The sequence below is a fragment of the Pan paniscus genome, chromosome 8, assembly GCF_029289425.2.
Source record: "Pan paniscus chromosome 8, NHGRI_mPanPan1-v2.0_pri, whole genome shotgun sequence".
Classification (NCBI taxonomy): domain Eukaryota; kingdom Metazoa; phylum Chordata; class Mammalia; order Primates; family Hominidae; genus Pan; species Pan paniscus.
The window spans coordinates 38,886,862-38,914,566 of record NC_073257.2 but is presented as its reverse complement, the minus strand read 5'-3'; the positions used below and the strand labels follow the sequence as shown (position 1 = coordinate 38,914,566).

The window sequence follows — 27,705 nt, the reverse complement described above, 5'->3', positions numbered from 1 at the left end:
CGAGATTGGTTCTCTCTGAGGCGTATTAGGAGGGGGTTTCTCTTTTTCTAATAAAGAAAGGAGGAGAAAGTCAGAATCTTTCTGATTATTTCCTTTCTACAAAAAGCTATTGCAGACAGGGAGGACGCCCTGAGGATTGGGAGCCCTTTGACAGTTTGCGCTGCGTTCTCCTGGCAGTGGAGAACTTCAAGTGCACCTCGCAGCTCCGGGGCTCTGGGGGAGACGGAGGGAGGGAGAGAAGGGAAAGGGCTGAGGTCGGCTTCCCGAGGCGGCTGCCTTCCCCGCGCCTGGCCAGAGCGCCTGTCATTTCCATTGTGTTCACAAGTCGTTTTATTTCTCTGACCTCCTCAACCAGCCACCAAAGCTGCTAACAAAGCAGAGACCCGGGGATCCCGTCTGGGCGAGCACCCCTCGACCCTCGCTTAGAAGGGACATCCTGGGGCCCATGCTGGACGCATACAGGCCCAAGTCCTGTGTGCTCGAGCATAACTGTCCCTGGTCAATTCTCTCCACAAAGCGCTGTCTTCTTCTCGCGTGCCTGAGTCCAGGGGTTCCCTGAGGAGTCATGGGATCCACACTATGGCAGCTGGGCCCAGGCGCCAGGATGAGAGCAGGAAACCAGTCGGGCGTTGATAGCGTCCTGCCGAAGGCTGGCACTGGGCGTGCTAGGTGAAGTCTGTACCAGGCTGTGGGAGCCCGGGTGGTCGAAAACTCAGGGCTCAGTTTGGCTCCTCTTTCTTGCTCTCCTGGCTCTGACACTCCAGGTCACCACGATAACAACTCCGGAAACCTAAAGACTTGTGGTTCAGCCATCTGCACTTCAGGCATGGCAGCTCCGCAGCTCTCTCCAGCCTCGCAGAGGCTGGTTCTTTGTTGAAATCCATATCAAATCCTGCAAAGGTTTTCCTTCAAGCCAGCAGTCTAGGGTTGCAGAACTTTTCTACTATGGATGAGTGGTTGAAAACATAAAGGTTCTTAAAAGCAAGCGTTTAAATCACACAAAACCCCCAAAGAAAAAACGGATTAAAACACCTGAATTTAACTGATTTTTTTTTCTTTTTGGTAAAGCAATGGTTTCAAGTGCTACCGTTTAAACTCCATTAAACCCAAAGCTCTGGAGTACTTTGGATCTAATGGTGATATTTACATTTTTTATTTAAACACACCCTACTTCAGATGCAGATGGAGATCTGATTTGTCTTTCCTGAAGGCTGTCCCTCCCTAGACGGTAATTTGCTTTGTAATGACTTTCATTTCACTAAAGAGCCCATTCCCCCTCTCCGGGGCTTGGGGTTGGAGATAACAAAAGAGCTCTGGGAGGTAATAATTACAGTCATTAGTTCACAAAGGAGGCAGCCAGTGAATGGGAAGGGAAGGCGGCCGCTTTGGAAGGCCCTTCCTCAGATGAGGGGAGAGAGACCCAATCCTCCGACTTGTAGGGACCGTTTCCTTAGGTGTCTGGTTTACCAACATATGGGTCTCAGGCTGACCCAAAGAAGAGTGTCTGGCACACATTTTCCTGTGTCCTTCCCGTGCTTAAATGTCAAAGGACAGAGAAAGAAGGGAAGATGGAAAGAAAAAAGAGGAAACAACCACAGAAGAACATAAAAATATTGCAACCAAGCATTCACCAAGCCTTTGCCATTCTCTATTCTCACTTAAAACATTGGTGCAGGAAAAATTTAGGGAGGGAGTCTGTTGCCTCCCTCCATAAATTCTCCCTACACCAACAGAAGTAACAGAAGGGGCTGAGTGCCAGGGCTCTTGTCTTCAGGGGCCACCCAAGAAGGACGCCTAGATTGAAGGGTGGCCAGGCAGAAAAGCTGAGCTTAGCTTACTGCTCCTTACCCCTGGCCCCTGCTCCGCCCTCCCCACAAACCCAGGCCTTCTGGAGGCAAGTGGACAGGCAGCTAGAGGTGGAAGGGGGCCAGGCCACTTTGGGCTTTAGACACCCCTGTCCCTCCCAAGCCCCTCTCTCTGGTGACCTGCTGTGCTGGTTTCCCGGGTACTGGGCCATACTCAGCTGCTCAGTGCATTCGCACAGCTGAGGGTTACTCCTTACTTTCAGTCGCAACCCCAGCAAGACTGTGCCGCTAACCCAGGGAAAAAGAAGGCCTGGAGGGCACTTGGACTCTGCCATGCCATAGCTGCAGGTTTTCCCTTGGCCACACTGCATCTGTAAAATGAAGAGAGTACACGAGTTGGCTCTGGGGACCTTTTGGTGCCAACTCTTTGAGTTGGCGAGATTACCATGCCCTGTGGACCAGCGGCGCAACAAACGCTCTGAGCCCTCTGCACATGCCCTCACTCACTCCTCGAATATTTCCCCAGAGCCTTTTGACTCCGGCTTGTGGGTGCAGGAGCCAAGGGCACCCACACAAGGGGTGAGCCCCATCGTGATCAGAACCCTTCTTCCAATTCCATGCAACGACCTCATCACCTGTCCTCACCCTCTCCAGGTTGCTTAGATGGGAATGTCAGTTTCATAAAACAGCTTAAACCGGGTTTTAGAATAAGGTGCAGTCAACCCAGGAATGCAAACTTCTGTCCACCCACTAGCCTCCCCCATTTTAAATAGACACAAAGTCGGAGTAGCAAAGATGGCCCCAAATCTGCAGACCGGGAGAACCTGAAATCTGACAGTTCCACCCAGTGGGGGCACTAACATCTTTATAGATGGGGCCAAAGACAGTCACACAGATTGGGAAGGCATCGTGCAGGCCAGCACGTGTGGTGTGTTGGGGATTTAGACATTGGAGGCCTCTGCGTTTGTGTGGCAAGGGGTTTTAGCTTAGATTGTGTTTGTCTGAAGTGGCTGGGTGGTGCTGGGAGTTCGCTGATGAAGGCACCTCAACGCCCCTCCTTGGGCACCGTCACCAGCACAGCCTTATAGCAGAAGCCCCTCAGAAGCCCCAGAGGGGAAAATGAGGGATCAGTCACGCAAACCACGGGTTTTCCAAGGCACTTCCTTTATTTAGTGACCTTAATAACCAAAGGAAGAGAAAGAGCAAGTTTGAGATGAAATACATCTTCGAAATTCTCCCCACCCCTCCCGGGCTTTTTTCTCTAAGATTCAACCGCTAGCAAGTGTTCTGTTGGCCAAGAAAAGCCGTTTCCAATAAAAAAAAAAATATGTGAATTCAGTCACCCCAAATGAGAGAGGGGTTGGTGAGATCCCAGGCGCAGTGGAGTCCACAGGAGTCACAAAAAAAGAGAACAAAGTGATAGATTAGGGGAACAAGGACAGGGTTGCCCCAACTGGCGGGCTGGTGAGAAAGGAGGGTGCGGGAGTTCCGAGAGAGGGCGTCGAGGGAGGTTTCCCCAGGGCTCCCAGGTCTCTTGTTTCGAAGCACGAAGGCCGGCCCGGGCACTTGAGGGCCGAGCGCAGCAGGCAGCCTCTGCAGAGATCAGGGCCGCAGCTTCAGTGCCTGCTGGTGCCAGCCCCAGAGTGCCTGCTTGGCCCCTGCTGCCCCGCAGGCTCCAGCGCCCTCCGACGGCGGTGACTGCCTCGTTGCACGGTTAGGACTGCTGGACGAGGCGCCGGCGCTGGGAGGTTTTGCGCAGGAGCCTCCTGAAGTCGTAGGGGTTGGCTGCTGGCTCTCTCTCCTCCTCCTTCTCCTCCTCCTCCTTCTCGGGGCTCTCCGCCGCCCAGCACCTGCAAGCGAAACCCAGGGCCCAAGTGTCAACCTCACCACAGTGAGCAGCGCGTCCCCACCTACCCCGAGTTTGGCGGGTCCTCTTCCTCCCACGTTCTGCCAACCGCGGACATTTAGGAAAGGCACAATCGAAATGACTGGATAATGGCCAAACGTATCTGCGATAATTCTCAACAGGTTTTAAAAACTCCTCTAAGCTGAGGAGCAGAGGGGCTAGTGGAGCCTGGTAATGGTGTTTAGATACGTGCTAAGTAAAGCTTCAGAAGGTGCAGTTTGGAAAGGTGAGTTTGGATTGCAATAATTCACAACCAATAAACAAATATTTATTTTAATACCTTAATTTTAACACACTTTGGTCAAACAACTCAAAGTGCCCAAATAGACAATATTTTGCATTTTAAAACTGCTCAGATGTTTCTTTAAAAAATGCTCACTCAAAATCTGACCAACTGCTCTGTTAGTGACACCAAGAGCTATGGGCCTTGTTGGCTTTTTCAGTGTTTCAATGTTTTCAATGAGGCTGCTGGGCTAAGTTTCTGAATCCATTGCTGAGAACCCCTGCCAATGTTTACCTTCAGATTCTGCAGCTTGTCTGGGAAGTGGGGTATTCCCTAAAAATGCAGCTACATGGATTCATTCACTCCCCATTGATTCATTCATTCATTCACTGAGCACCTGCTAAGTACCAGCCACCAGTGTAGGTGACAGGTGAGCAGAAGTCCTTGCTGTCATGGAGTTTATAGTCTAGTGCAGGAGACCCACAGACAACTTGAAAACACCAGGGGGTGAGAGGTGCTACACAGAAAAGTAAAGCTGGGTAACGGGGAAAGAGTGGTGTGTGTGTGTGTGTGTGTGTGTGTGCATGTGTGTACAGGCAATTTCATACAGGGTGGTTGGAAAGGCCTCTCTGATAAGGTGACATATAAGGAGAGACCTGAAGGAAGACAGTGAGCCATGCAGATCTCGTGGGGAAGGGCAGTAATTCCAGGATGATAGATCAAGCAATGTAAAGGCTGCAAGACTAGAGTGTACACATCGTGTTCAAGGAAGAGCAAGGAGACCACTGTGGCTTGAAAGGAGTAAGCAAGAGGGGGAAATAGCAAGAGATGAGAGAAGGAGGAATGAGGATAGAGTGTTCGGATAATTTAGTGTTCAGATAATTTGAGACCATGTCAAGGACTTGACTTCTTACGGTGAGAGAAACATTGAAGGGTTCTGTGCAGAGGAATCACTCATAACAGGATCTGTCTGCCAGGATGAAAGTAGGAAGGCCTGTTAAGAGATTCTGTAGTAATCCAAGCAAGACCGATAGTGGCTTACACTAGGCCTGTGGAGGAGGAGGTGAGAACTGGCCAGATTATGGTCATACTTGGAAGTAGAACTGAAAGGGTTGGCTCACTGATGGATTAAACGTGGGGTGTGAAAGAGAAGAACCAAGAATGTCGCCAAGGCTTTTGGCTTAAACAACTGGAAGGATGGAACTGTCATTTAATGAGATGGGGAAGGCTGCAGAGAAGCATAATTTTTGCAGTGGGATAAACATTTTAGTTTTGGTTATGCTAAGTTTGAGATACTTATTAGATATTCAAGAGGATATCAAATATATAAGTCATGGCCAGGCTAGATATTTCAGTTCACAAATTTTAAGTACAAAGACAGTTCCTTCCCTCCCTCCCTCCCTCCCTTCCTTCCTTCCTTTCTTCCTTCCTTCCTTCCCTCCCTCCCTTCTCTCTCTCTTTTCGCTCTTTCTTTCTCACTCTGTCACCCAGGCTAAAGTGCAGTGGTACAATAACAGCCTCACTGCAGCCTCAACCTCCAAAGCTCAACTGATCCTCCAGCCTCAGCTTCCTGAGTAGCTGGGACTACAGGCATGAGCCACTACGCTTGGCTCCTTTTTTTATTTTTATGTTTTTGTAAAGACAGTATCCCACTAATGTTACCCAGGCTGGTCTTGAACTCCTGAGCTCAAGTGATCCTCCTGCCTTCGCCTTCCAAAGTGCTGGGATTACAGGCATGACCCACAGTGCCGGGCCAGGAATTTTAAGTACTCAGACAATATTTAAGGTCATGAGAGTGCACGTTGATAGACACTCCATTACTGAGAAATCAGTGAAATGAGAAAAGTCAGCAGGGAGAATGAGAAAGAGCAGCCAGTAAAGTAAGAGGCAAACCAAGAGAAGTGCTGTCCTGAAGGCCAATGAATGAAGTACTTAAAGAAAAAATGAGTAACATAGGTGTTAAATCACAGAGCATGGCAAAACGGAGGTCACTGTTAACCTTGGCAGAGGCAATTTCAGTGTCGTGCTGGGAGAGGAAACCTGAGTGAAGTGGCTCAAGAGAATAGGAAGAAAGAATGTGCAGGAGGTAGTATCATTACTCTTTCATGTATTATTCATTTACTATACTGAAGAGCAGAAAAAGTGGGTGGTTGTAGGGGGGGATTGGGTCAAGGATATTTTTTATGATGGATCTGAATGCATCATGTTCACTAATTGCCAGAAATGCTTTCGTAAAGAGAACAAACATTCAAGGTGCAGAAGAGAGAGGGCACAATTGCAGGACAATGTCCTTGAGTCAATGATAGCACTTGGATTTAGTGCACAAAGGGAAGGTTTCACTTTAGCTAGGAGGGTGGAAAGGTCATCCATAGAATCCTGAGGGAAGTAGATAGGTAAGTGGTAGGACGACTGATATATTGAGCATGTGTCTGTTATCTGCTACTGTTATAAAAGAAGGTTGTCAGCTGAGAGCCAGGAAGTTTGGAGGGTTTGAGGAGAGAGGAGGAAGTTTGAAAGAGTGGACAGGGAAAGTGGCATAAGGAATTTTTAGGGAAATGTAATATTGCAAAGTAACTAAGGGCCTGCCTAAGGAGTGGCCATAATTTTAAGTGGGATTAAATTGTTTTGATTTTACTCAGCATTGGAGTTTGCCAGTTGAATATAACTGAAGGAGAGAGGGCAAGGCCATTGGACGTAAATGCAAATGAATGAAAATAATGGTGAAAGGAGAGGTCTAGAACGTAGCCTGCAGATGGAATATGCCTTTATTCTGGTCCGTTCTGAATAGGGAATTAAAAGGAAAAGAGAAAGAAAAAAACCTTTGGCAAGGTCTTTCAGGGCATCCTGAGCTCAGTGGATACTTGACGGGGAAGGTCAAGTAGCATCATGATGGGTATTGAAGGAGCAGATCATCCTCTTCTGAGTTACTGACTTGAATTTTCATACCTATTCAGCTTATTTCTGTTTTAAGAATATTAAATATCAACTATCTGCCAGGTATATCACAAACATTATTTCTAATTCTAAGGACAACACTGCAAAGCCTTAGATTCTTGTTATTCTCAATTTGCAGATGAGAGAACAGACTGATCTTAGTTGCCATGGCTAGTAAGAAGTGGAGTGCAGATTCAAACCCAGGTCTATAGGGCTCAAATCTTAGGCTTTCCTCCTTGTATCCTTTTGCCTCTTTTTTTGTTGATGCTTCTTTCACAATTCTCCTGTCTCTTAACTGAGGCACTTGTGTTCCATCTTATTTTCCCCTTTTTATCCTCCATTGATCATCTTGCCATAATTAAAACCTGCTTATGCCCTAAACACCCCACATCTCTCACCACTGCCCAACAGAGACCCCACTAGGTCCCATCTTCAGAGGAGACAAGCAGATGTCAGCCTCTTGTTGTCCTCTTTTCCTCTAGTGCCATTCTCTAATCACTGATTGCCTGTCACCAGCTTTTATTCATTTAAAGTCCATGAGAACAATGAACTATCAAAAAAAAAAAATCAAGAAAACAATCTCACTTACAGTAGCTACAAAAAATACTTAGGAATAAATTTAACCAAGGAGGTAAAAGATCTATACACTGAAAAGTATAAAACATTGATGAACAAAATTGCAGATGACACAAATAAATGGAAAGATATTCCGTGTTCATGGATCAGAATAATTAATATTGGTAAAATGCTCATACTACCCACAGCAATCTACAGATTCAATGGAATCTCTATCAAAATTCCAATGACATCTTCACAAATATAGGAAAAAAATCCTAAAATTTGTATAGAACCACAGAAGACCCCAAATAGTCAAAGCTATCTTGAGCAAAAAGAAGAAAGCAGGGAGACATCACACTATCTGATTTCAAACTATATTAAAAAGCTATTGTAAGTAAAACAGCATGGTACTGGCATAAGAACAGATGCATAGACCAACAGAATAGAGAGCCCAGAAATAAATCCAACATTTACAGTCATTTGATTTTCAACAAAGATGCCAAAAACACACAATGGGGAAAGGACAGTCTCTTCAATAAGTGGTGTTGCAAAAACCACATGTCCACATGCAGAAGAATGAAATTAGATTGTTATCTCACTTACAAAAAGCAATCTTACATACAAAAATCAATTCCAAATGGATTAGAGACTTAAACATTAGACATGAAACTGCAAAACTAGAAGAAAATATAGGGGCTAGCTCATGTGATGCTGCCTAAAAAGAGAAAAGAAAAGAAAGAAATTATAAGGGAAAAGCTCCATGACATTGGTCTGGGCAATGATTGTGATCTCAAAAGCACTGGCAACAAAAGCAAAAAATAGACAAATGGGATTACATCAAACTAAAAAGCTTCTCCACAGCAGAGGAAGCATTCAACAGAATGAAGAAACAATCATTTAAATGGGAGAAAATATTTGCAAACTATACATCTAGTAAGTGGTTAATATCCAAAATATATAAGGAACTGATACAACTTAGAAAAAAAAACCCAAACAGAAAACAACCCTCAAATAACCCAATTAAACAATGGGCAAAAGACCCAAATAAACATTTCTCAAAAGAGACTGAGAAATGGTCAACACGTATATGAAAAAATGTTCAATATCACTAATCATTGGGGAAATGCAAATTACAAACAGAATGAGATCTCACACCTGTTAGGATGGCTACTATAAAAAAGGTGAAAGGTTACAAATGTTTGCAAAGGTGGGGAGAAAAGGGAAACTCTTGCACATCATTGGTGGGAATGTCAATTAGTACAACCATTACGGAAAACAGTATGGCAGTTCCTTAAAAAATTAAAATCAGGCTGGGCGCGGTGGCTCATGCCTGTAATCCCAACACTTTGGGAGGCCGAGGTGGGCGGATCACCTGAGGTCAGGAGTTTGAGACCAGCCTGGCCAACATGGTGAAACCCCATCTCTACTAAAATTACAAAAATTAGATGGGTATGGTAGCAGGCACCTGTAATCCCAGGTGTTTGGGAGGCTGAGGCAGGAGAATCACTTGAACCTGGGAGGTGGAGGTTGCAGTGAGCTGAGATCGTGCCATTGAACTCCAGCCTGGGTGACAGAGTGAGACTGTGTCTCAAAAATAAATGAGCAAATAAATAATAAAATAAATATGATCCTACTTCTGGGCATATATCCAAAGGTAATGAAATCAGTATGTAAAAAAGATATCTGGGCTGGGCGCTGTGGCTCACGCCTGTAATCTTAGCACTGTGGGAGGCTGAGGCGGATGGATCACTTGAGGCCAGAAGTTCAAGACCAGCCTGGCCAACATGATGAAACCCCGTCTCTACCAAAAATATAAAAATTAGCCAGGCAGAGTGGCATGCACCTGTAATCCCAGCTACTCTGGAGGCTGAGGCAGGAGAATCGCTTGAACCTGGGAGGCAGAGGTTGCAGTGAGCTGAGATCATGCCACTGAACTCCAGCTTGGATGACAGAGTGAGACTCACTCAAAAAAAAAAAAAAATCTGCACTCAGATGTTCATTGCAGCATTATTCACAAGAGCCAATATATGGAATCAACTTAAGAGTCCATCAATGGATGAATGGATAATGAACATGTGGTATATGTACACAATGGAATACCCTTCTGCCTTAAAAAAGAAAGAAATCCAGCTGGGCACGGTGGCTCACGCCTGTAATCCCAGCATTTTGGGAGGCCGAGGAGGGCAGATCACAAGGTCAGAAGATCGAGACCATCCTGGCTAACACAGTGAAACCCTGTCTCTACTAAAAACACAAAAAAATATTAGCCGGGCTTGGTGGCAGGTGCCTGTAGTCCCAGCTACTTGGGAGGCTGAGGCAGGAGAATGGCATGAACCCAGGAGGCGGAGCTTGCAGTGAGCCGAGATCGCGCCACTGCATTCCAGCCTGGACGACAGAGCCAGACTCTGTCTCAAAAAAAAAAAAAAAAAAAAAGAAATCCTGCCATTTATAACAACACGAGTGAACCTGGAGGACAGAATGCTAAGTGAAAGAAGTCAGGTGCAGAAAGACAAATATAGCATGATCTCACTTATACATGGAAGCCCCCCCCCCAAAAAAAAGACAAGCACACAGAGCAGTGGGTAGAATAGTAGTTACCAGGGCACTGGTCATGGGACTGGGGAGAGAGATCAGTCAAAGGATACAAAATGTCAGTTAGACAGGAGGAATAAATTCAAGAGATTTATTGTACAACATGGTGACTATAGTTAATAGAAATGTATTGTGTACTTGAAAACTGCTGAGGGTAGATTTTAAGTGTTTTCACCATAAAAAAGATAGCTAAGTGAGGTAATTCATATGTTAATTAGCATGATCAAGCCATTCCACAATGTACATGTATCTTAAAACATCATGTTCTATACCACAAGTTTATACACGTTTTGTCAATTAAAAAAATCACAAGGCACTCAGTTCACCATTGCTGTTGTCTCTTACTCCCAGACTTACACCCTCTCGGGCAATGCCAATACTTGGTGCGTGTATATACACAAAAAGATATTCTTTGTGCACTAACATCTTCTGACATGTAGCTTAGTCTCAAATTTCTCCAATTGTTTCAATAGCACTATTTCACTGTTTGGTTTTTGTTTTCTATTTTAAATTCAGGATACTGTCAAGGCTGTTTTGTCTCTGTAACCTTCCTTAGTTTAGAAAAAAAAAAACCTTATCTGAGTTACCTTGTTCAGCTTTGTTATATGGGTATACTTTTCCTTTAGCATCAAGCTCTTGGATGTAAGGATCACATCTTACGCACTATTCTATCCACCCCTTCTTCAAATGCCCAGCATGATCTTTTGCATAGGATGGAAATACTGAGTAATGGTTAAGGCCATCAACTCTAAACTTAGAAATTCTGGCTCCATGAACTTATCATCTAGGTGACTCTTTGCAGTCACCAAACTTTGTAGATTTAGCCTCCTCATCTATAAAATGGGGCGATAATAGTAACTGCCTCGTGCGGTTGCTGTGAGGATTAAATGAGACAATGGCATAGTGCCTAGCACGATGTAGGCAGTCAACAATACTAGCTGCTAGCATTTATTGCAGTGGATACTAAATAACACCCATAGACATCACTTAATCTACATCAGGAGTATTTCAGGGATAGAATGCTTTCATAGCAGATGTGTATCTGCCAGTGGGGGGAAGGGGAAGGATACATTGGAGAAGGGGCAGGGTGAGCTTTTAAAATGGGAAGCAGGTAAGTCAGTGAAAAGCAAATGGGCAGGGAGTGAACATCTGGGATTTTAGTTCACTAACTCAATGTGTGATCTTGGGCAAATCACTTAATCTTTCTGGCACTTGGTGTTCTTCTGTACAGAGCTCTGAGATTAGACTAGAACATCTCTAAGCTCCAACATGTTACAGTGCTGGATCCCAAGATGGAAGAGCACATCTTCTTTTGGAGGCAAAGGGCAAATATCATAGTTTAGATGGATTCTGAAAAAGCAAATAAAGATGATAATAGCCACCACTGATAGAACACCTTTCCTATGCCTCTCCTAAGTACCCTATTGCTACATTTAGTCTCTACAACAACATGGTGAGGCAGTTATTAGCAAACTCTTTTGCAGATATGGAAATGAAGCTTAAAGAGGTCAACTATCATGAGCAAGGTCACTCAACAACTAAGCAGCAGGATCAGGATCCAAACCTAAGACCATGTGACTCTAAAACTTCTTTTCTTAACCACCATGTCACTCTGTAAAATGGGTGAGGGTTCTGAGGACCCTAGATTCTCAGGATATTCGTTTAGAATTTTGGATGAACAGCTTTTTGTTTTCCGTCATTAACTCCCATTTTTCATATGCCATGTTTGTTTTATTATGTACCCAGATCTCAAAACGCCACAGATATTTTGGGAGAAAAGAGAAAAAAATTCCGAAAGTATGAAATAAGCTACAAAATAATTTACTTAATGTCAGAAAGTTTGTGGCAAGGTGAGAATTCAAGTCCAAAATATGCATTTTTCTATGAATCTTTCTCTCAAATGTTTTTGGGTCTGACATCATTGATTCTGAGAAATTAACAAGCATAATTAAGAAACCAATGAGTAATTAAAATTACTTTGATTGAGCTTGAATATAGATTTTGGATATGATATATTGCTTACAATTAGATGACCATATAATAATTTATCATCCAAACTGAAGTACTTTTATTAAATAACAGGAGTTTTTGTTAATAATTACACCAAGAAAACAGATATAAACTCAGTTTTTGCTAGGAAAACTGAGGTGTCTGATTACTTTACCATAAGACTGTACATGACATTACTTTTAAACACCATATCACTCAAAAGATGCAATATTCAGTAAGAGTGCTTTGTCATTCATCTATATATAAAGTGAAATATCTTAAGAAATGAAACTGAGTATAAAACTGCAAATGCTGTACTTTAAAGTTTAGCTTTTTACCTTTCATTAGCCTTAATACATTGATTCTGGAGTTCTTGCTGTGGTCTTCGTTCTCTTAAACTAGGGCTATGTTCCTTTGGTCCAGAACGACTGGGCAAAAATTCCTTATAATAGAAATCTTCCAAATCTAATAATTTTCCCTGACTGTAAATGAACACATAAACACACCATTGCATCAATCTAATTTTCTACTCACTTAAACTTACAGGATACTTTTTTTTCTTTAAAAGTATTTACTATAATTTAGAGTAACATACACATGTCAATAGAAATGGAAGGTCTTGAAATGTGGGAAAAACAGTGTATCCCATGAGTAAAAAAGAAAAACCTTCATATCTTACCTTGAACAGAACATTAGCTGTGGGAACACATTTTCCTGGTTCTATTGCACTGAACTTGGCACCAAACTAGTGGTTACTAGAATAGCCAGTGATTGCAGTGTTTCAGTTTGGCCAGTCCAGATCAGCAGTCACTACTGACCTTTAGGCCATTATCAGAAAAGCTCACCTTTGTGTACTAATACTCAGCATTTTCAAATTTTATCAGCCCTCAGTACATTGATACACATATGATCTTAACTTACCTCCTTCATGAATAACATTCTGTCCTCCCTCTACTCTGTTCTTTAGTGGATTAATTTCTGTGCTAGATTTTAACACCCACACATGACATACGCATAAGGGTGCATCCTTGCCCATGTTAATTCTTGGTTCTACTCAGGGCACAGTCTGGTTCCTATGGTGCTCTGGGACTTCCTAAGAGATAAACAGGTAGGTCTGGAAAACCTCCAGGTGTTACAGTGCTTCCAGGAAAACACACTTCTCAAATTACAGATACTAATCTAAAAAGGACTTTCAGGATGTCACTGATTCAGAAATAAAGAACTGTGTTCACTCATGCTTAATAGAAACGCTCTTGTTTGTTCTTAGCACTCACTGTCTGGAAATTGGTTGACATGAACATTGATTAAAACAGTGATATAATATTAAAAGAGTAAAATATCAGTGGGAAATATAAGAAAAGGAGAATAATGTGAATTTAAGTTTGCTATACTTGCAAGTAACATAAACCTTATCTTCTTAACAAATCTATAAAAATTACAAGCAGCAAGATTTAGCATGTGTAGAAGGAGAAAAAGCAAAAAGGAGTTTGGGGAAAGAAAATTCATGAATACAGGCATGTTCAAATTGCCCAAGCAAAACCATTCCATGGAACAAGAAAAGCAAATTACCTACTGGGAGGGTACGATTCATTTAAAACATATTTAAGTTCTTAGTGCTATGCTGGCTCAACAGATTTCCGGTAGGCAGGATCTTATAAATTATATATAAATCACATATTCGTAGCATAAATGTATTGAGTGCACATTACTTTCCAAATCTATGCATATAAAATAGGTGATTTTTTTTTTTTTTTCGAGACAGAGTCTTGCTCAGTCGACTGCTCAGGCTGGAGTGCAGTGGCGCGATCTCGGCTCACTGCAAGCTCCATCTCCCGGGTTCACGCCATTCTCCTGCCTCAGCCTCCTGAGTAGCTGGGACTACAGGCGCCCGCCACTACGCCCGGCTAACTTTTTTTTTTTGTATTTTTAGTAGACACGGGGTTTCACCGTGTTAGCCAGGATGGTCTCGATCTCCTGACCTCGTGATCCACCCGCCTCGGCCTCCCAAAGTGCTGGGATTACAGGTGTGAGCCACTGCGCCCAGCCTAAAATAGGTGATTTTAAATCATAATTTGAACACATGGATTTTTATTTTTGCTTGAATAAGATGACTGATTGAAATCGAGAAGTAATCATTACCTGTCTTTCCTTGGTCTTCGTTTTTCTTCTTGGATTGACTTCTAAAGGAAAGAAGAATTCAAAAGATCTATATAATATTATGATCTTAATATAATTGATATATAACTATAATCTTAATATGTAAATACATTTACTCTTAAAAGACTAAGTTAGAAATAAGCAAGTGGATACAATATTTTAAAAATTTAAAGAAATATAATTTACTCAAGTTTTATTAATTATAAATTTCTGTTTATTTTTGCCACACCTAAACTGAAACGAATCTTTGCATTCCACATGAAAAATGTATTTCCCACACAGTGACCAATATAAACAAGGCTATACATAAGATCTATTTACTACAAACGGGAGCAAACTAAAATTTCTGGGAAGCCCATTTCTCTATACAAATGCAGTTGTGATGGAAGCAGGTTAATTAAGCTGCTTTGAATGTCTTGCTTCTTTGTCTGCAGGTAAAACAGATGGGTGAATATGGAGGGCAGGTGAAACAGTCCGCAAAAAGAATGGAATTGTGACTTCATAAACCTATAGGAGCCCATTTATGACATAAACGTAGCAGCACAGATGATATATGTTTTCATTTGCACAATGTTTTCATAGTTGAGAACTTTATGTATCAAGGTCAGAACAAATTAAGATACGCAAGTATGGAAATCATTAGACATATTTTAACTGATACTTCAATTCGAACACTAACAAAATGGTCCTTTGTATGTAAGTTTCACCTTATATACAAACCAGTATTATCTTTTGCACTGTAGCATTAGTAATGTGTTTTTGTGTGTGTGCTACTTCAATATATTTGAGCTCATCTAGTTACATGTTGCCACAGCATATTTGTCTTTTAGGCTGAGAAAACAGACACCATACTCACCTTGAACAAACTGAAGATATTATAACTGTGGAAACCCTATAGCAGGTATCAAGTTGGCTGGTACCATAAAAGTGTTGTATAACAAAAATGGCAGTTAATAATGGTTTATAAGTACTGAGGGTTTTCCCCAGTATTCTTAGAGACACAGTAAGTCACGTTTTTTTCAGGATTTATCATTTGCTGTGCTCTAAAATAGTAGATGAGTGAAACAGTTCATGGTTTCTTTTATTCCTATTGGTTGGCATTTTAACGGGTGGATGAGGTGGAAGTGAGTGCTTCCTTGCATCAAGTCTGGGAGGAGACCATTCAGGAAATAATGTAAGGGCAGGATATCAATTACATTCCTGTTCTCCCGTTTCCTGTCACTTCACATTCTTGATCCAATGCCCTAGGCTAAGAGGCGCTTACAAATAATTACATTGCCTGCATAGGAACAGTGGCCACTAGCAGTTCAGTTAATGATCTCTGGGACTGGGGTGCTGTTTGTTGTGGTGGTTGTTTCTGTTTTAACATGACTTCAGTAGTAGTTTCCTACAGAGGTCCTGCCTCCCTCATCCATTACCTGAAAAAAAGTCCCTTTTGTTCTGGGTAACAATTGCCTATAGTTCAAAGTTAGGCTTAAGTGATGGCACTATGTTGAGTGACAGAGATGCCCTTTATATAACCAAGAATCAAATAATGTTCTGCCCTTGAATTCTCAGGCTGGTGAAGATCCTGTTTATACTAGATCAGCACTTCCTTCTGGGACATGGTGTATATAAGTTGGTTCTCAGTTACACGAATTCCTAGAAGAGGATGTATTGTCCAGACATCTTTCACTCTTGCCTGTGTTAGAATATTCTTTTTTCTTTTCTTCTTTTTTGAGACAGCGTCTCGCTCTGTGACTCAGGCTGGAGTGCAGCGTTGCAATCTCGGCTTACTGCAACTTCTGCCTCCTGAGCTCAAGTGATCCTCCCACCTTAGTGATCCTCCCACCTTAGCCATCCTTGTAGCTGGGACTATAGTCATGACCCATCGTGCCCAGGTAATTTTTGTAGTTTTTGTGGAGACAAGGTTTCGATTATGTTCCCCAGGCTGGTCTCGAACTCTTAAGCTCAAGCAATCCACCCACCTTGGCCTCTCCAAGTGCTGGGATTACAGGTGTGAGCCGCTGCGCGTGGCCTTGTGTTAGAATATTCTCATGAAACGTAATTCAGTAATATATTTTTCCAAAAATTATTTAAGATGGCTCATAATATAAGTCGTTATACAATCAAAATAATAAAGTAAAAATTGTAAATGAGAAACAAAGGAGGCAAAGGAAGTAGGTGCATTAAGATGGAGGCTTACATTTGTCTCTTAGTTTCCTAACAGCTGGGGCTAAAAGGGGAGCACAATGCATTAACCTCTACCCTTTGTCATGAAAAGGGAAGCATATCACTCCTCAAAGGTGAGGATTTTATAAGAAATTTATTACACGGACTTTATAGTGGGGACTTTTTTGCGAAGATGTACAATGTTTTCAATTATAGTTTTGAAATTACAAATTAAAAACTTGAAATTTGAAATGAAAATAAAGAAGCAAATGTCCCATGGCAATTTCTTGTAGAACCAGAGTAGAGAAAAGAAAGAAAGAGGAGACAAACATGACTCACGTAGATTTTCTGGCTTGGGTGTTTCTTGAGGAGGCCTTTAAAGAATAGTGTCTTAGCTCTGAAGACTTTGAAGAACCTGTTCCTTAATCAGGCACATTGCACTCCCCCTCCAGCCCCACCCGACATAAAGAATATGTTTTATGACAAAACGTTAAAATTCATATCCATTACATCATGGTGAGCACAATCTTACTTTCCTTTTGGTAATACACTACCAATTTCTTTATTTAGATGGATGAAGGAGCTAAACGTTGAAGTTAGGAAGAAAAAGACTTTGGAGTGGCCAAACTAGCTACTGCTGTAGTGCAGGGCAAGTACTGGAAAGAATAATAAAATTGGAAGGGATCTCTGATAAGATTGTGTTCGATTACTCGTTTTTTTGAGGAAACTTGGCCCTGAGTCATTTTTGCTGATGCTGCACAGCTTTGAGCATTAGCCCAGGCAGTACAACAGGCCATGCGCACTCCGCTAATGCTCTCCTCCACAGGCACGCTTCTGCGGCTTGGCTCACTCTTATTTTGGACACAGCAGCAGCATTTCCTGGACGTAAGAGATAAAGAGCATCAAGTCATAGGAAAGAGGCAATACTGATTTTAAGGCCGCTAGAATCGCCATTGTAAGAAGTGACATCCAAGGAGAAAAAAAAACGAAAACAAAAACTATAAAAATAGCAAAACAACTGAAAGCAGAGATGTTTGTGTTGGGCAAATGTAAAGGAAATAATTTTCTACAACTCAACAGCCCCTGAGAGTACTGTACTACAGCGGTCTATTATTTAACAGTCTTCTAGTTACGATGTTAGCAGCACAGTGTTCTGAGGAGTATGGCTGTAACAGCGAGCATAGGCCTTGCCTCCATAGAGCTTCTAGTTTAGAGGGAAAGTCACACAGGAGACAAGTAGACAAATAAATATTTATAAATGCACTGAAGAAGGCTGGGTGTGGTGGCTCACGCCTGTAATTCCAGCACTTTGGGAGGCCAAGACGGGCAGATCACCTGAGGTCAGGAGTTTGAGACCAGCCTGGCCAACATGGTGAAATCCCGGCTTTACTAAAAATACAAAAAATTTAGCTGGGCATGGCAGCGGGTGCCTGTAATCCTAGCTACTTGGGAGGCTAAGGCAGGAGAATCGGTTGAACCCGGGAGGCGGAGGTTGCAGTGAGCTGAGATCGGGCCACTGCATTCCAGTCTGGGCAACAAAGTGAGACTCTGTCTCAAAAACACCACCACCACCACCAACAAAAAACGCAAAATGCACTGGAGAAAAATGAAGCAGGCCAGGGACATACAAGAGAGATTGGGTGCTGCCTTAGCCATGGCAGTCAGGGATCCTCTCTGGTAAGTATAGATACAAATGAAACCAACCCAATAGTCCCATAGACTGTTTTTTTTGATAAACATAGAAACTAACCCTTCTGGTCTTAAAGTTTGAAACTTTTGTTTTATCTGAGTTCCTTCCTCAGGAAATAACCTTCAGGCCCCTCAAAAAAAGGACTGAAACTCACCACAACACTGCACTGCACTCATTCACCATGACTGCTTCCTTGCCCCTCCCTAGTTCTTGTTTTCTTAAACATGGTTACATTTCCTCCCTGCTATATAAATCCCTGGCCTGAATCTGTAAGAGAGATGGATTTGAGACTGAGCTCGTGTCTCCTGGGCTACGGCACCTGATTAAGACCTTCTTCCTTGGTAATACTCGGTTCAGTGATTGGCTTTCTGTGTGGTGCACAGCCGGACCTCAACCAAACCCCTGGTGTTTCAGTAACAAGAATCAAGAACAAACATTTTGAATAGTGCTACAATAAAAGTTCACAGTACTCTATTGTATATTTCAAAATAACTAAAACAGTGGAATTGGGATGTTCCTAACACAAAGAAATAAATGCTTGAGATGATGGATGCTCCAGTTACCCTGATTTGATTATTACACATTGTATGCTTGTATAGAAATATCACATGTATTCCATAAACATGTGCAACTAGTATGTATCCATAAAAATGAAAAATAAAACATTAAAAAAAGTAAAAAAAAATTCATTCACTTAAGTGAATGGGTCATCAAGAAAGGGTTTAAAATATGCAGTATAATATATTTTAGAAAGACGTTCATGAAAACCATTTAAAATTACAGAAAGTGGTGGTTAAAGGGACTGGGGCCTCATTACAGCCACACTTTTCACTGTGTGTAATGCCTCAAATCCTGGGAAGGGCCAGATAAATATGAACACATGGTATATCTTCACTTGTAATAATATACTCCTTTTCTGTGTTTTATTTTTCATTGAAGTCATAGATTTCAAACTCAGAGTTATAAAAAAGGATCCTATTCCCTAATGACTTAGGATGTATGGAAATATAGTCACTTAAAACTAATAGTGCAATGACAAAGTAAGCTTCTTGGGGATGGAACTCATTTATGAGGCTCAGAATTTGCTCCACAGTTCTCACTGGTTGTTAGTAATAACATTTCACTTCAGTTCAGGTCTTTTACAATTTCTCATACTGGGAATAGTATCTGCTGTTGAAGCCATCACAATCACTTGTCATTTCAGTTGCACTTAATAAAGAGCATTGAGTATCATTGACTACTTAAACTCAGGGTTAATAGGGAATGTTTGCTAATTTCTAATCTTGTTTCTGCTGTTCTATTTAACTGCATAAACAAATGTCAGAGTATTTGCTGCTTTTTAAATTATTTGAGAGCATAGAAAAAAATCAATTTCATTTCTTAATCGGCTTTCTATATAAAGTGACTGTCAAACGCAGGTATCCGGAATTTTAGATTTTTCTCAATTTACTCCTATTTGTTTTTCATTCTTTTATTTCATTGCTCTCATTTGTACAACACATATTTATTGCATGCCTGCTATGTGTCAGGTTGAATGCAATAGGCAAACTCCTTGACCTCGTGGAAGCCACACCAATCCCTCCTTAGCATGATAAAGTGTCATAAAAGGGAAGTATGGGCTTCTTCAGGAGGATATAGGAAGAGCTTTCTTGGGATTTGGGAGTGACAAGAAGGTTTCCTGAAGAAAAAGACATCTAGGCTGAGGGTGTTTTGATCATGAAAGACAAGAAGAGGAAGAGGATGTGTGTTTTAGGCTGAGAAAAGGGCATGTCCAAGGACAAATGTTCGTGGACAATTTGAAGAGGAGAATGCAGGTTACTGGGAAGGAAGGGCTGGAGTGGAGAGTTTGGAGGGGTGAATGAATGAATATCAAGCACAGAGGCTGGAAAGGTGAGCAGGCCCAGATTTTGACAGGCCTTCATATCTTAGGACAGTGGGAAGTAACAGAAAAGTTCCATCAATGGGAGGATAGTATAATTGGATATTAATTTTAGAAATACAACTCAGGCTACAGTGTGGAAAATATGTTAATTGGAAGGGGAAAAACAGGACCAAGGGACCAGTAAGAGGAGTGACTCAGAACTACTGACAAGACATGTTGGCCTGGAAGAAGGTATTAGCACAGAGCATGGAGAGAAACAGAAACTCAAGAGATATTTGGATTTAGATTTTTGAATATGGAAGATGAGAATGACGGAGAAGTCAAGGTAATAGTCAGATTACTGGCTTGTAAAATTAGTTGACTATTCACAAAAGACCATATATTGTGTGATTCTATTTATAGGAAATGTCCAGAATAGGCAAATCTACAGAAACAGAAAACTAGATTGGTGATCGCCTAGGGCTTGGGGCAGGGGGTGGGGAGTGGGTAATGACTTCTAATGGGTTTCTTTTTAAGGTGATGAAAATGTTGTAAAATTGATTGTGATTATTGTACTAAAAGCCATTTAACATATATTAAGGTGGGTTAATTGTATGGCATGCGATTTATATCTCAACAAAGCTGTGAGTGTGCGTGCCCATGTATGGATGTGTGTGTGTGTATATATCTCTATACATGTATATACATGGATGCCCATGTGTATCTATGTAGAATATGTAAAACAAACATGAGGTAGTTTGATATTTGAGTCTGGAGCTACAGAGAGATCTAAGCCAGCGATCAAGATTCAGAAATCAGCAGTCACTGAGGTTGTAGTAGCTAATGGGATTGTCTAAAGGAAATGAGAGGGGAGGAGAATGGGTTTCCACAGACAACCCTCTGTGGAAACTGAAAAGAAATCACTAGACAGAAGGGAACGAACTAGAGAAGACTGGCTAACTTGGAGGTCAAGTGTGAGCTTCATTTTCTGCCTGCGAGGTGGGAAACTTATTTCCAACTGATTCTCTGGGTTTCAACACATCCTCTGGGTTCTCCAGGGCATAGGGGAGTGCTGCTGTCTCACTGTGGCAGTGGGGAGTGGAAGAGTGAATAAATATTGCAAATGGAGGGACCAGCCAGAGGGTGCAAAGGCCTCGGGAGCATGAGGGAATGCAGCTCACCAGCAGAATTTCAAGCAGTTCACTATGGCTCGAGGACAATAAGAGGGCAAGAAAAGAGGCTGAAAAGCAGTCACGGGTCCCACGAAGAAGGCCTTGGAAGGAATCAGGACTTCATCCTGAAGGAGTTGCTGAGCCATTAAAAGAACGATTAAGGGAGGAGCATGCTCAAAGGTATGGTTTAGAGACATTTTCAGGTGCAGGCTGGAGAGGATGCAATTAGGCAGTTACGTGGGACCTGAAATATTCCACAGTGGGAAATGATTAATAGTCTGAAATATGGTAATTGCTGTGAGGTTAGAGGGGGGAAATGAGTTGGAGTGAGCTTTTGCAGGTAGAAGCCACAGTTAGAGCCACTGACGGATCACAGGTATGAGAGAGAGGACAAAATCCAGAATGACTCCCAGGTTCTTGGTTTATGAGACCATGTGGATGACAGTGGCATTCATAGAGAACAGGAACATGAGAAGAAGGCCAGGCTATCAGGGGCGTCGCCAATGAGTCCTCATGCTGTTAGTGAGCAGGAGCTGAGGGGTCAGAAGACCTCAATAAAATGAATGGCCTGGCAGCTAAGGCAAGCTTATCTGTGTCTCAGAATCCTGATGTGAGAGATATGGATAATACATTGAGGGATATTTCCAGGATTAGCTATCACAGTGGATGTGAACAAGCCTTATTCTAGGCCTGGAATTTAAAAGATGCTTAATAAACGTCTGTTTCCCCTCTTCTTTCCTTTTCTTCTAGCTTCACCATAACCCACCCATTTACACCAGGGCCCCTCTCTGGAGAGCTCCTGCTATGATGGGTTTCTCTTTCTGAGTTGATATTTTCATATCAGCTCATATTAATGGACCAGCAGAGAAAGCTGCAAGGAGGACATGGTAGGTACTACCATGGGAGAGGCTTGAATGTGAGTAAGAAGGGCTGGAGGAGATCAAAGTGCCCAGATCCCCAGCCAGGGGAGGGCAGTGAAGAGGAGACCAAGGGCATCTCTGTCCTGCCAGGCCTTCCTTTGTGCCTGAACTAATCTAGCCACAGTTTTCACACTGGCCATTAGTAGATGTGATGGCTCCCATCTGATAGTAAGAGTGAGCCACTTACATGAAGTAGATAATAGTATGTGGAGTCTTCAGGGTTATTTAATGTTTTGGGTTTCCGGGGTCGTCTTGGGGGTCTCAATATTTTTGGCTCCTCTCCTTTACAGACACCTATAAGAAAGGTGATCATAAACAAGTATTTAATTACAAAGACTATTATCAAGTGATGTTTTCCTTTTGGGATAAATAAGAAATTATACACATATGACTGAGGCTAAGGCTGGAGAAAAAGGAAATACGTTTGCTGCATAACCAACCCTTATCCTACTCCTCACCATGTGCTTTCCTCTAGTTGTCTGGTGGTCTAGGACTTTGAGAGCAAAGGGGAAGAAAACAAGAGGAAGAAAAAGAAAACCAATGCAGCCGGGTGCAGTGGTTCACGCCTGTTATCTCAGCACTTTGGGAGGCTGAGGCAGGCAGATCACTTGAGGTCAGGAGTTCGAGACCAGCCTGGCCAACTGATGAAACCCCGTCTCTACTAAAAATACAAGAAAATTAGTCAGGCGTGGTGGTGGGCACCCGTAATCCCAGCTACTTGGGAGGCTGAGGCAGGAGAATTGCTTGAACCTGGGAGGCAGAGGTTGCAATGAGTCGAGACCGTGCCATTGCATTCCAGCCTGGGCGACAAGAACAAAACTCTGTCTCAAGAAAACAAAAAAGGAAAGAAAGGAAGGGAGGGAGGGAGGGAGGAAGGAAAGAACGAGAAAGAATGCATAGTTTGGTCACGTGGAATTGAGTAGAGCAGTTCAGAGGATGGATAAGGTCAGGGGTCAAAGCTGCCAGAAAAAAAACTTAAAAAGGAATGTTATGCTCACAGAACCTCTTCTGTCCCTTCCCTCCCCCTTGTACCAGCCTCACGCAGTGACCCGTCTATCCAAGCACTGCACGATCTTCATTTTTAAGTACTGCCTCATATGTTATGGCCCCAAATGAAGAGACAGCTCATTTGCAGAGTTGACTCTTTCTCAAAAGCCTAATCTATTCTTTCTCCAAAATTTAGAACCTCAAACCAACAGCTGTTTTAGATATGACATTAAAAGAGTGACCAAGAAAGAATAAATTTTTTTGTCTTTTCCTACTCTTTCTGTTAATATAGCCAAGATCTCAAACCGGGAGCAACACCGTCAGAGCCTCTGGTGATCTGTACACTTGGATGTTCATGTTCATTACAAGTGGCTTTATATTTACAGAGCTAATAGACCTCATTACATATTTCTATTTTTTTCATGATTCTTGACCACCGCATCCACCGACTCTGTTTGCGCAAGAATGTCTGCTCGACAGATAGATCAGGATAAAAGTGTGAGTTGGGTACTTATTGGAAAGCTTCATTCAATACACCTGAGCACATATTTCTAGGTAGGACTTTAAAAGCAGTAATAGCTCATTCTTGCATACAGTAAAGGGGGAGTGATGATTCCTAATCCCCAGATGTTGAAATACACAGAGAAACAGAGCTGTCCCAAACTAGACTAATCAAATAAATGAATATTTATATTTATTATATGTAAACAACTGTGACTGGCAAGTGTAAATCAGCTTCAACCGAGGGTGAAAGACTCATAGATGTCTAATCTTCTAGTTCCCTGACCAGCCCACTAGGTAAAGACACTGATCACAGAAGTATTCATATTCTGACATTATCCAGCTCATTCATTCCAAAAGGTATGGGAAATGTCTGGGTGACAAAGGAGATCAGCTAATTGGGAGTACTTCACAGAGGTGTAGTGCATGGAACAATGCTCCTCAGAGAAACCTCAACAATCATACATTACTGTCTTTTTTGAATAAAACAAAGAGATCTTTGTCAATGAGACCATGTTAGTACAGATTAGTAATAAACAAAAGTGAAAGCACTTGTCCAACCCATCCCTGGAGGTTCATCTCCCATTCCCTCTCTCCCTTTTTCAAGGAATAGATGGAAGAGGTGGAGGGGGTCCAAATATCTGAGCCATTTCTGGATCCATCTTAGACTGTCACAGGCACGAGGAAAGATGGTAAGGCCTGAATTCTTGCCACCATCATAAATAGTGGTCTTTTATTTTTTTTCCTTCTCATTATCCTCTCTCCCAGTGCTGATTATTAAATAGCTTCTATTGGCTCTTGCAAACTTTTATCATTTCAAAATGCATTTGTCATATCCATTTATATTACTCATTTGAATCTGAATGGCAAGAAACATAAAAATATGGTATAAGTTATTAGATATTCTTAATATTTTTAGAAACATGAATGTGGTATGTGACTAAATTTTAACTTGGCTTCAATATTATTTAAAATCCGAATTAAAATATCAGAACATTACTATCATAATACAAATTAATTAAAATGAAGATGGCCAAGAAGCTGAATAATTGCCAAGAGAGTGAAAAACAAAAAAAGGTTCTGGGAATAAAGGCATTATTGATCTTGTGTTCATTTATTCATCAAATATTCCCCCATTCAATCTGATTTGTCTATTGAAAATGCTTTCTATTAGGTTGGTGCAAAGGGAATTGCAGTTTTTGACATTAAAATTAATGTCAAATAGAAGGTGAAGAGTGCATTTCACCAACAAATCCAAAGGTCCTATATCTGTCCCTGTTGTCTCTGACCCTTCTTCATTAAGCATTATTAAACACCCCTTGTCTTCATGACTCAGGATAAAGTTTCTGAAGGTAGATGCCTTATCTTATTTTTCTTTGTATTCCCAGTACTTATAGAAATACTTGACACGTAGTAAGTGCTTAAGATGACTAAGTGATCTTCCCCTTGCCTCCTGGATTGAATCATCCTCTCCTCAGGTCCTGGCAATTTCTGGTGTTCCTAATGCACACCTCAGGTTTGACCCTCCCATCCCATAGGAGCTCCTGCCCTAATTTCTTACTCCTTACTGAATACTTCTCTCTCAGACTCAAATGAACCCACAGTCATCATTCTTCTCCATCTAATATTCTGTACACTACAACCTCAATGGCAGCATTATTTCTGCTTCCCAGGTTGAAAACAATGATAACACCTTTGCCGTGTGCCTCTTCTTCATTTCCTACAGACAAGCAATCATTAACTTCTGTCCATTGTTTCGACACATCCTTTGAAATATCTAATATTCATCCACCACCTAGTCTCATTTGCCATTGCAATCACTCTGGATGAAACGACTCATTTAATAACTGTGGTAGAGTCTTAATATGGTTTCTATGCTTTATCTCACAAATGAAAACCAGATTTTCCTTTCTTTTTCTTTTTTTTTTTTTTTTGAGATGGAGTCTTGCTCTGTCTCCCAGGCTGGAGTGCAATGGTGCAATCTTGGCTCACTGCAACCTCTGCCTCCCTGGTTCAAGCTATTCTCCTGCCTCATTCTCCCAAGGAGCTGTGATTACAGGTGCTTGCCACTGCGCCCAGATAATTTTTATATTTTTAGTAGAGATGGGGTTTCAGCATGTTAGCCAGCCTGGTCTCGAACTCTTGACCTCAGGTGATCTGCTCGCCTCAGCCTCCCAAAGTGCTGGGACTACAGGTGTGAGCCACCATACCTGGCCCAGTTTTTCCTTTCTTAAATACCACTTTAATTGTGAAATTTCAAGTTTCAAAAATTTATGATGATGCCTCTTTTTTCTTTCTTCATCAAGTTAAACTTCTGACTCCAGGTTATTTACAATCTTAGCAATTTCAGTTTTATCTCCCATTTCCCCCCAAATGGACTTTCTCCTCTTGTCAGTCCAGTTATCTCACTGAAGCCCTGATAGACGATGTTTATAGGTGTAACTTTGCTTTTTCTCACCTTCTCATAGAAAAGCTTTTCATAGCCTCACTGAAATCTTAAGCTTGTTCAATGTCCACCTTCAATCCTATCTCTTTCATGAAGCTTTCACTGACTCCCCAGTGATCTCTCTTTCATTGAGCATAAATGGTACTTGCTAGTTGCGCAAGCCATTTTAAACCTGTTACAGGCTGAATTGTGTCACCTCAAAATTCACATGTTGAAATCTTAACCTCCAGTAGCTCAGAATGTGACTGTATTTGGAGATAGGGTCTTTAGCGAGGTAATTAAGCTAAAATGATGTCATTAAAGTGGGTCCTAATCTAATGTGACTGCTGTCCTTAAAAGAACAGATTAAGACAGACACACACATTGAATCTATAAATTACCTTGGGCAGTATGGCCATTTTCACAATATTGATTCTTCCTACCCATGAGCATGAAATGTTCTTCCATTTGTTTGTATCCTCTTTTATTTCATTGAGCAGTGGTTTGTTTATAGATTCAATGCCATCCCCATCAAGCTACCAATGACTTTCTTCACAGAATTGGAAAAAACTACTTTAAAGTTCATATGGAACCAAAAAAGAGCCCGCATTGCCAAGTCAATCCTAAGCCAAAAGAACAAAGCTGGAGGCATCACGCTACCTGGCTTCAAACTATACTACAAGGCTGCAGTAACCAAAACAGCATGGTACTGATACCAAAACAGAGATATAGACCAATGGAACAGAACAGAGCCCTCAGAAATAATGCCACTTATCTACAACTATCTGATCTTTGACAAACCTGACAAAAACAAGAAATGGGGGAAAGGATTCCCTATTTAATAAATGGTGCTGGGAAAACTGGCTAGCCATATGTAGAAAGCTGAAACTGGATCCCTTCCTTACAACTTATACTAAAATTAATTCAAGATGGATTAAAGATTTAAATGTTAGACCTAAAACCATAAAAACCCTAGAAGAAAACCTAGGCAATACCACTCCTTGCATGGGCAAGGAATTCATGACTAAAACACCAAAAGCAATGGCAACAAAAGCCAAAATTGACAAATGGGATCTAATTAAACTAAAGAGCTTCTGCACAGCCAAAGAAACTACCATCAGAGTGAATAGGCAACCTACAGAATGGGAGAAAATTTTTGCAATCTACTCATCTGACAAAGGGCTAATATCTAGAATCTACAGTGAACTCAAACAAATTTACAAGAAAAAAACAAACAACCCCATCAAAAAGTGGGCGAAGGATATGAACAGACACTTCTCAAAAGAAGACATTTATGCAGCCAAAAAAAACATGAAAAAATGCTCATCATCACTGGCCATAAGAGAAATGCAAATCAAAGCCACAATGAGATACCACCTCACGCCAGTTAGAATGGCGATCATTAAAAAGTCAGGAAACAACAGGTGCTGGAGAGGATGTGGAGAAATAGGAACACTTTTACACTGTTGGTGGGACTGTAAACTAGTTCAACCATTGTGGAAGTCAGTGTGGCAAATCCTCAGGGATCTAGAACTAGAAATACCATTTGACCCAGCCATCCCATTACTGGGTATATACCCAAAGGATTATAAATCATACTGCTATAAAGACACATGCACACGTATGTTTATTGTGGCACTATTCACAATAGCAAAGACTTGGAACCAACCCAAATGTCCAACAATGATAGACTGGACTAAGAAAATGTGGCACATATACACCATGGAATACTATGCAGCCATAAAAAATGATGAGTTCATGTCCTTTGTAGGGACATGGATGAAGGTGGAAACCATCATTCTCAGTGAACTATTGCAAGGACAAAAAACCAAAC

At 41.7% G+C, this 27,705-nt stretch overlaps 1 protein-coding gene across 14 annotated transcripts in view; it reads right to left on the bottom strand.

Annotated features, from left to right (window-relative positions):
• Nucleotides 1-2,699: 2,699 nt before the first annotated feature.
• MYO3A (myosin IIIA) overlaps nt 2,700-27,705 on the bottom strand; it is a 285,436-nt gene continuing 260,430 nt past the window's right edge. For 7 of the 14 annotated variants that reach the window (XM_008974870.3, XM_003821407.4, XM_063607303.1 and 4 more), the window contains 4 exons: nt 22,146-22,252; nt 14,147-14,187; nt 12,346-12,489; nt 2,700-3,655 (listed from right to left, as the gene is read on the bottom strand). In XM_008974870.3, the coding sequence (XP_008973118.1) occupies nt 3,520-3,655; nt 12,346-12,489; nt 14,147-14,187; nt 22,146-22,252 (428 nt within the window). In that variant the 3' untranslated portion in view covers nt 2,700-3,519. Of the gene's footprint in view, nt 3,656-12,345; nt 12,490-14,146; nt 14,188-22,145; nt 22,253-27,705 lie in introns of those variants that run through there. The other 7 variants (XM_008974867.3, XM_055092503.1, XM_034930139.2 and 4 more) reach the window with 5 other exon arrangements.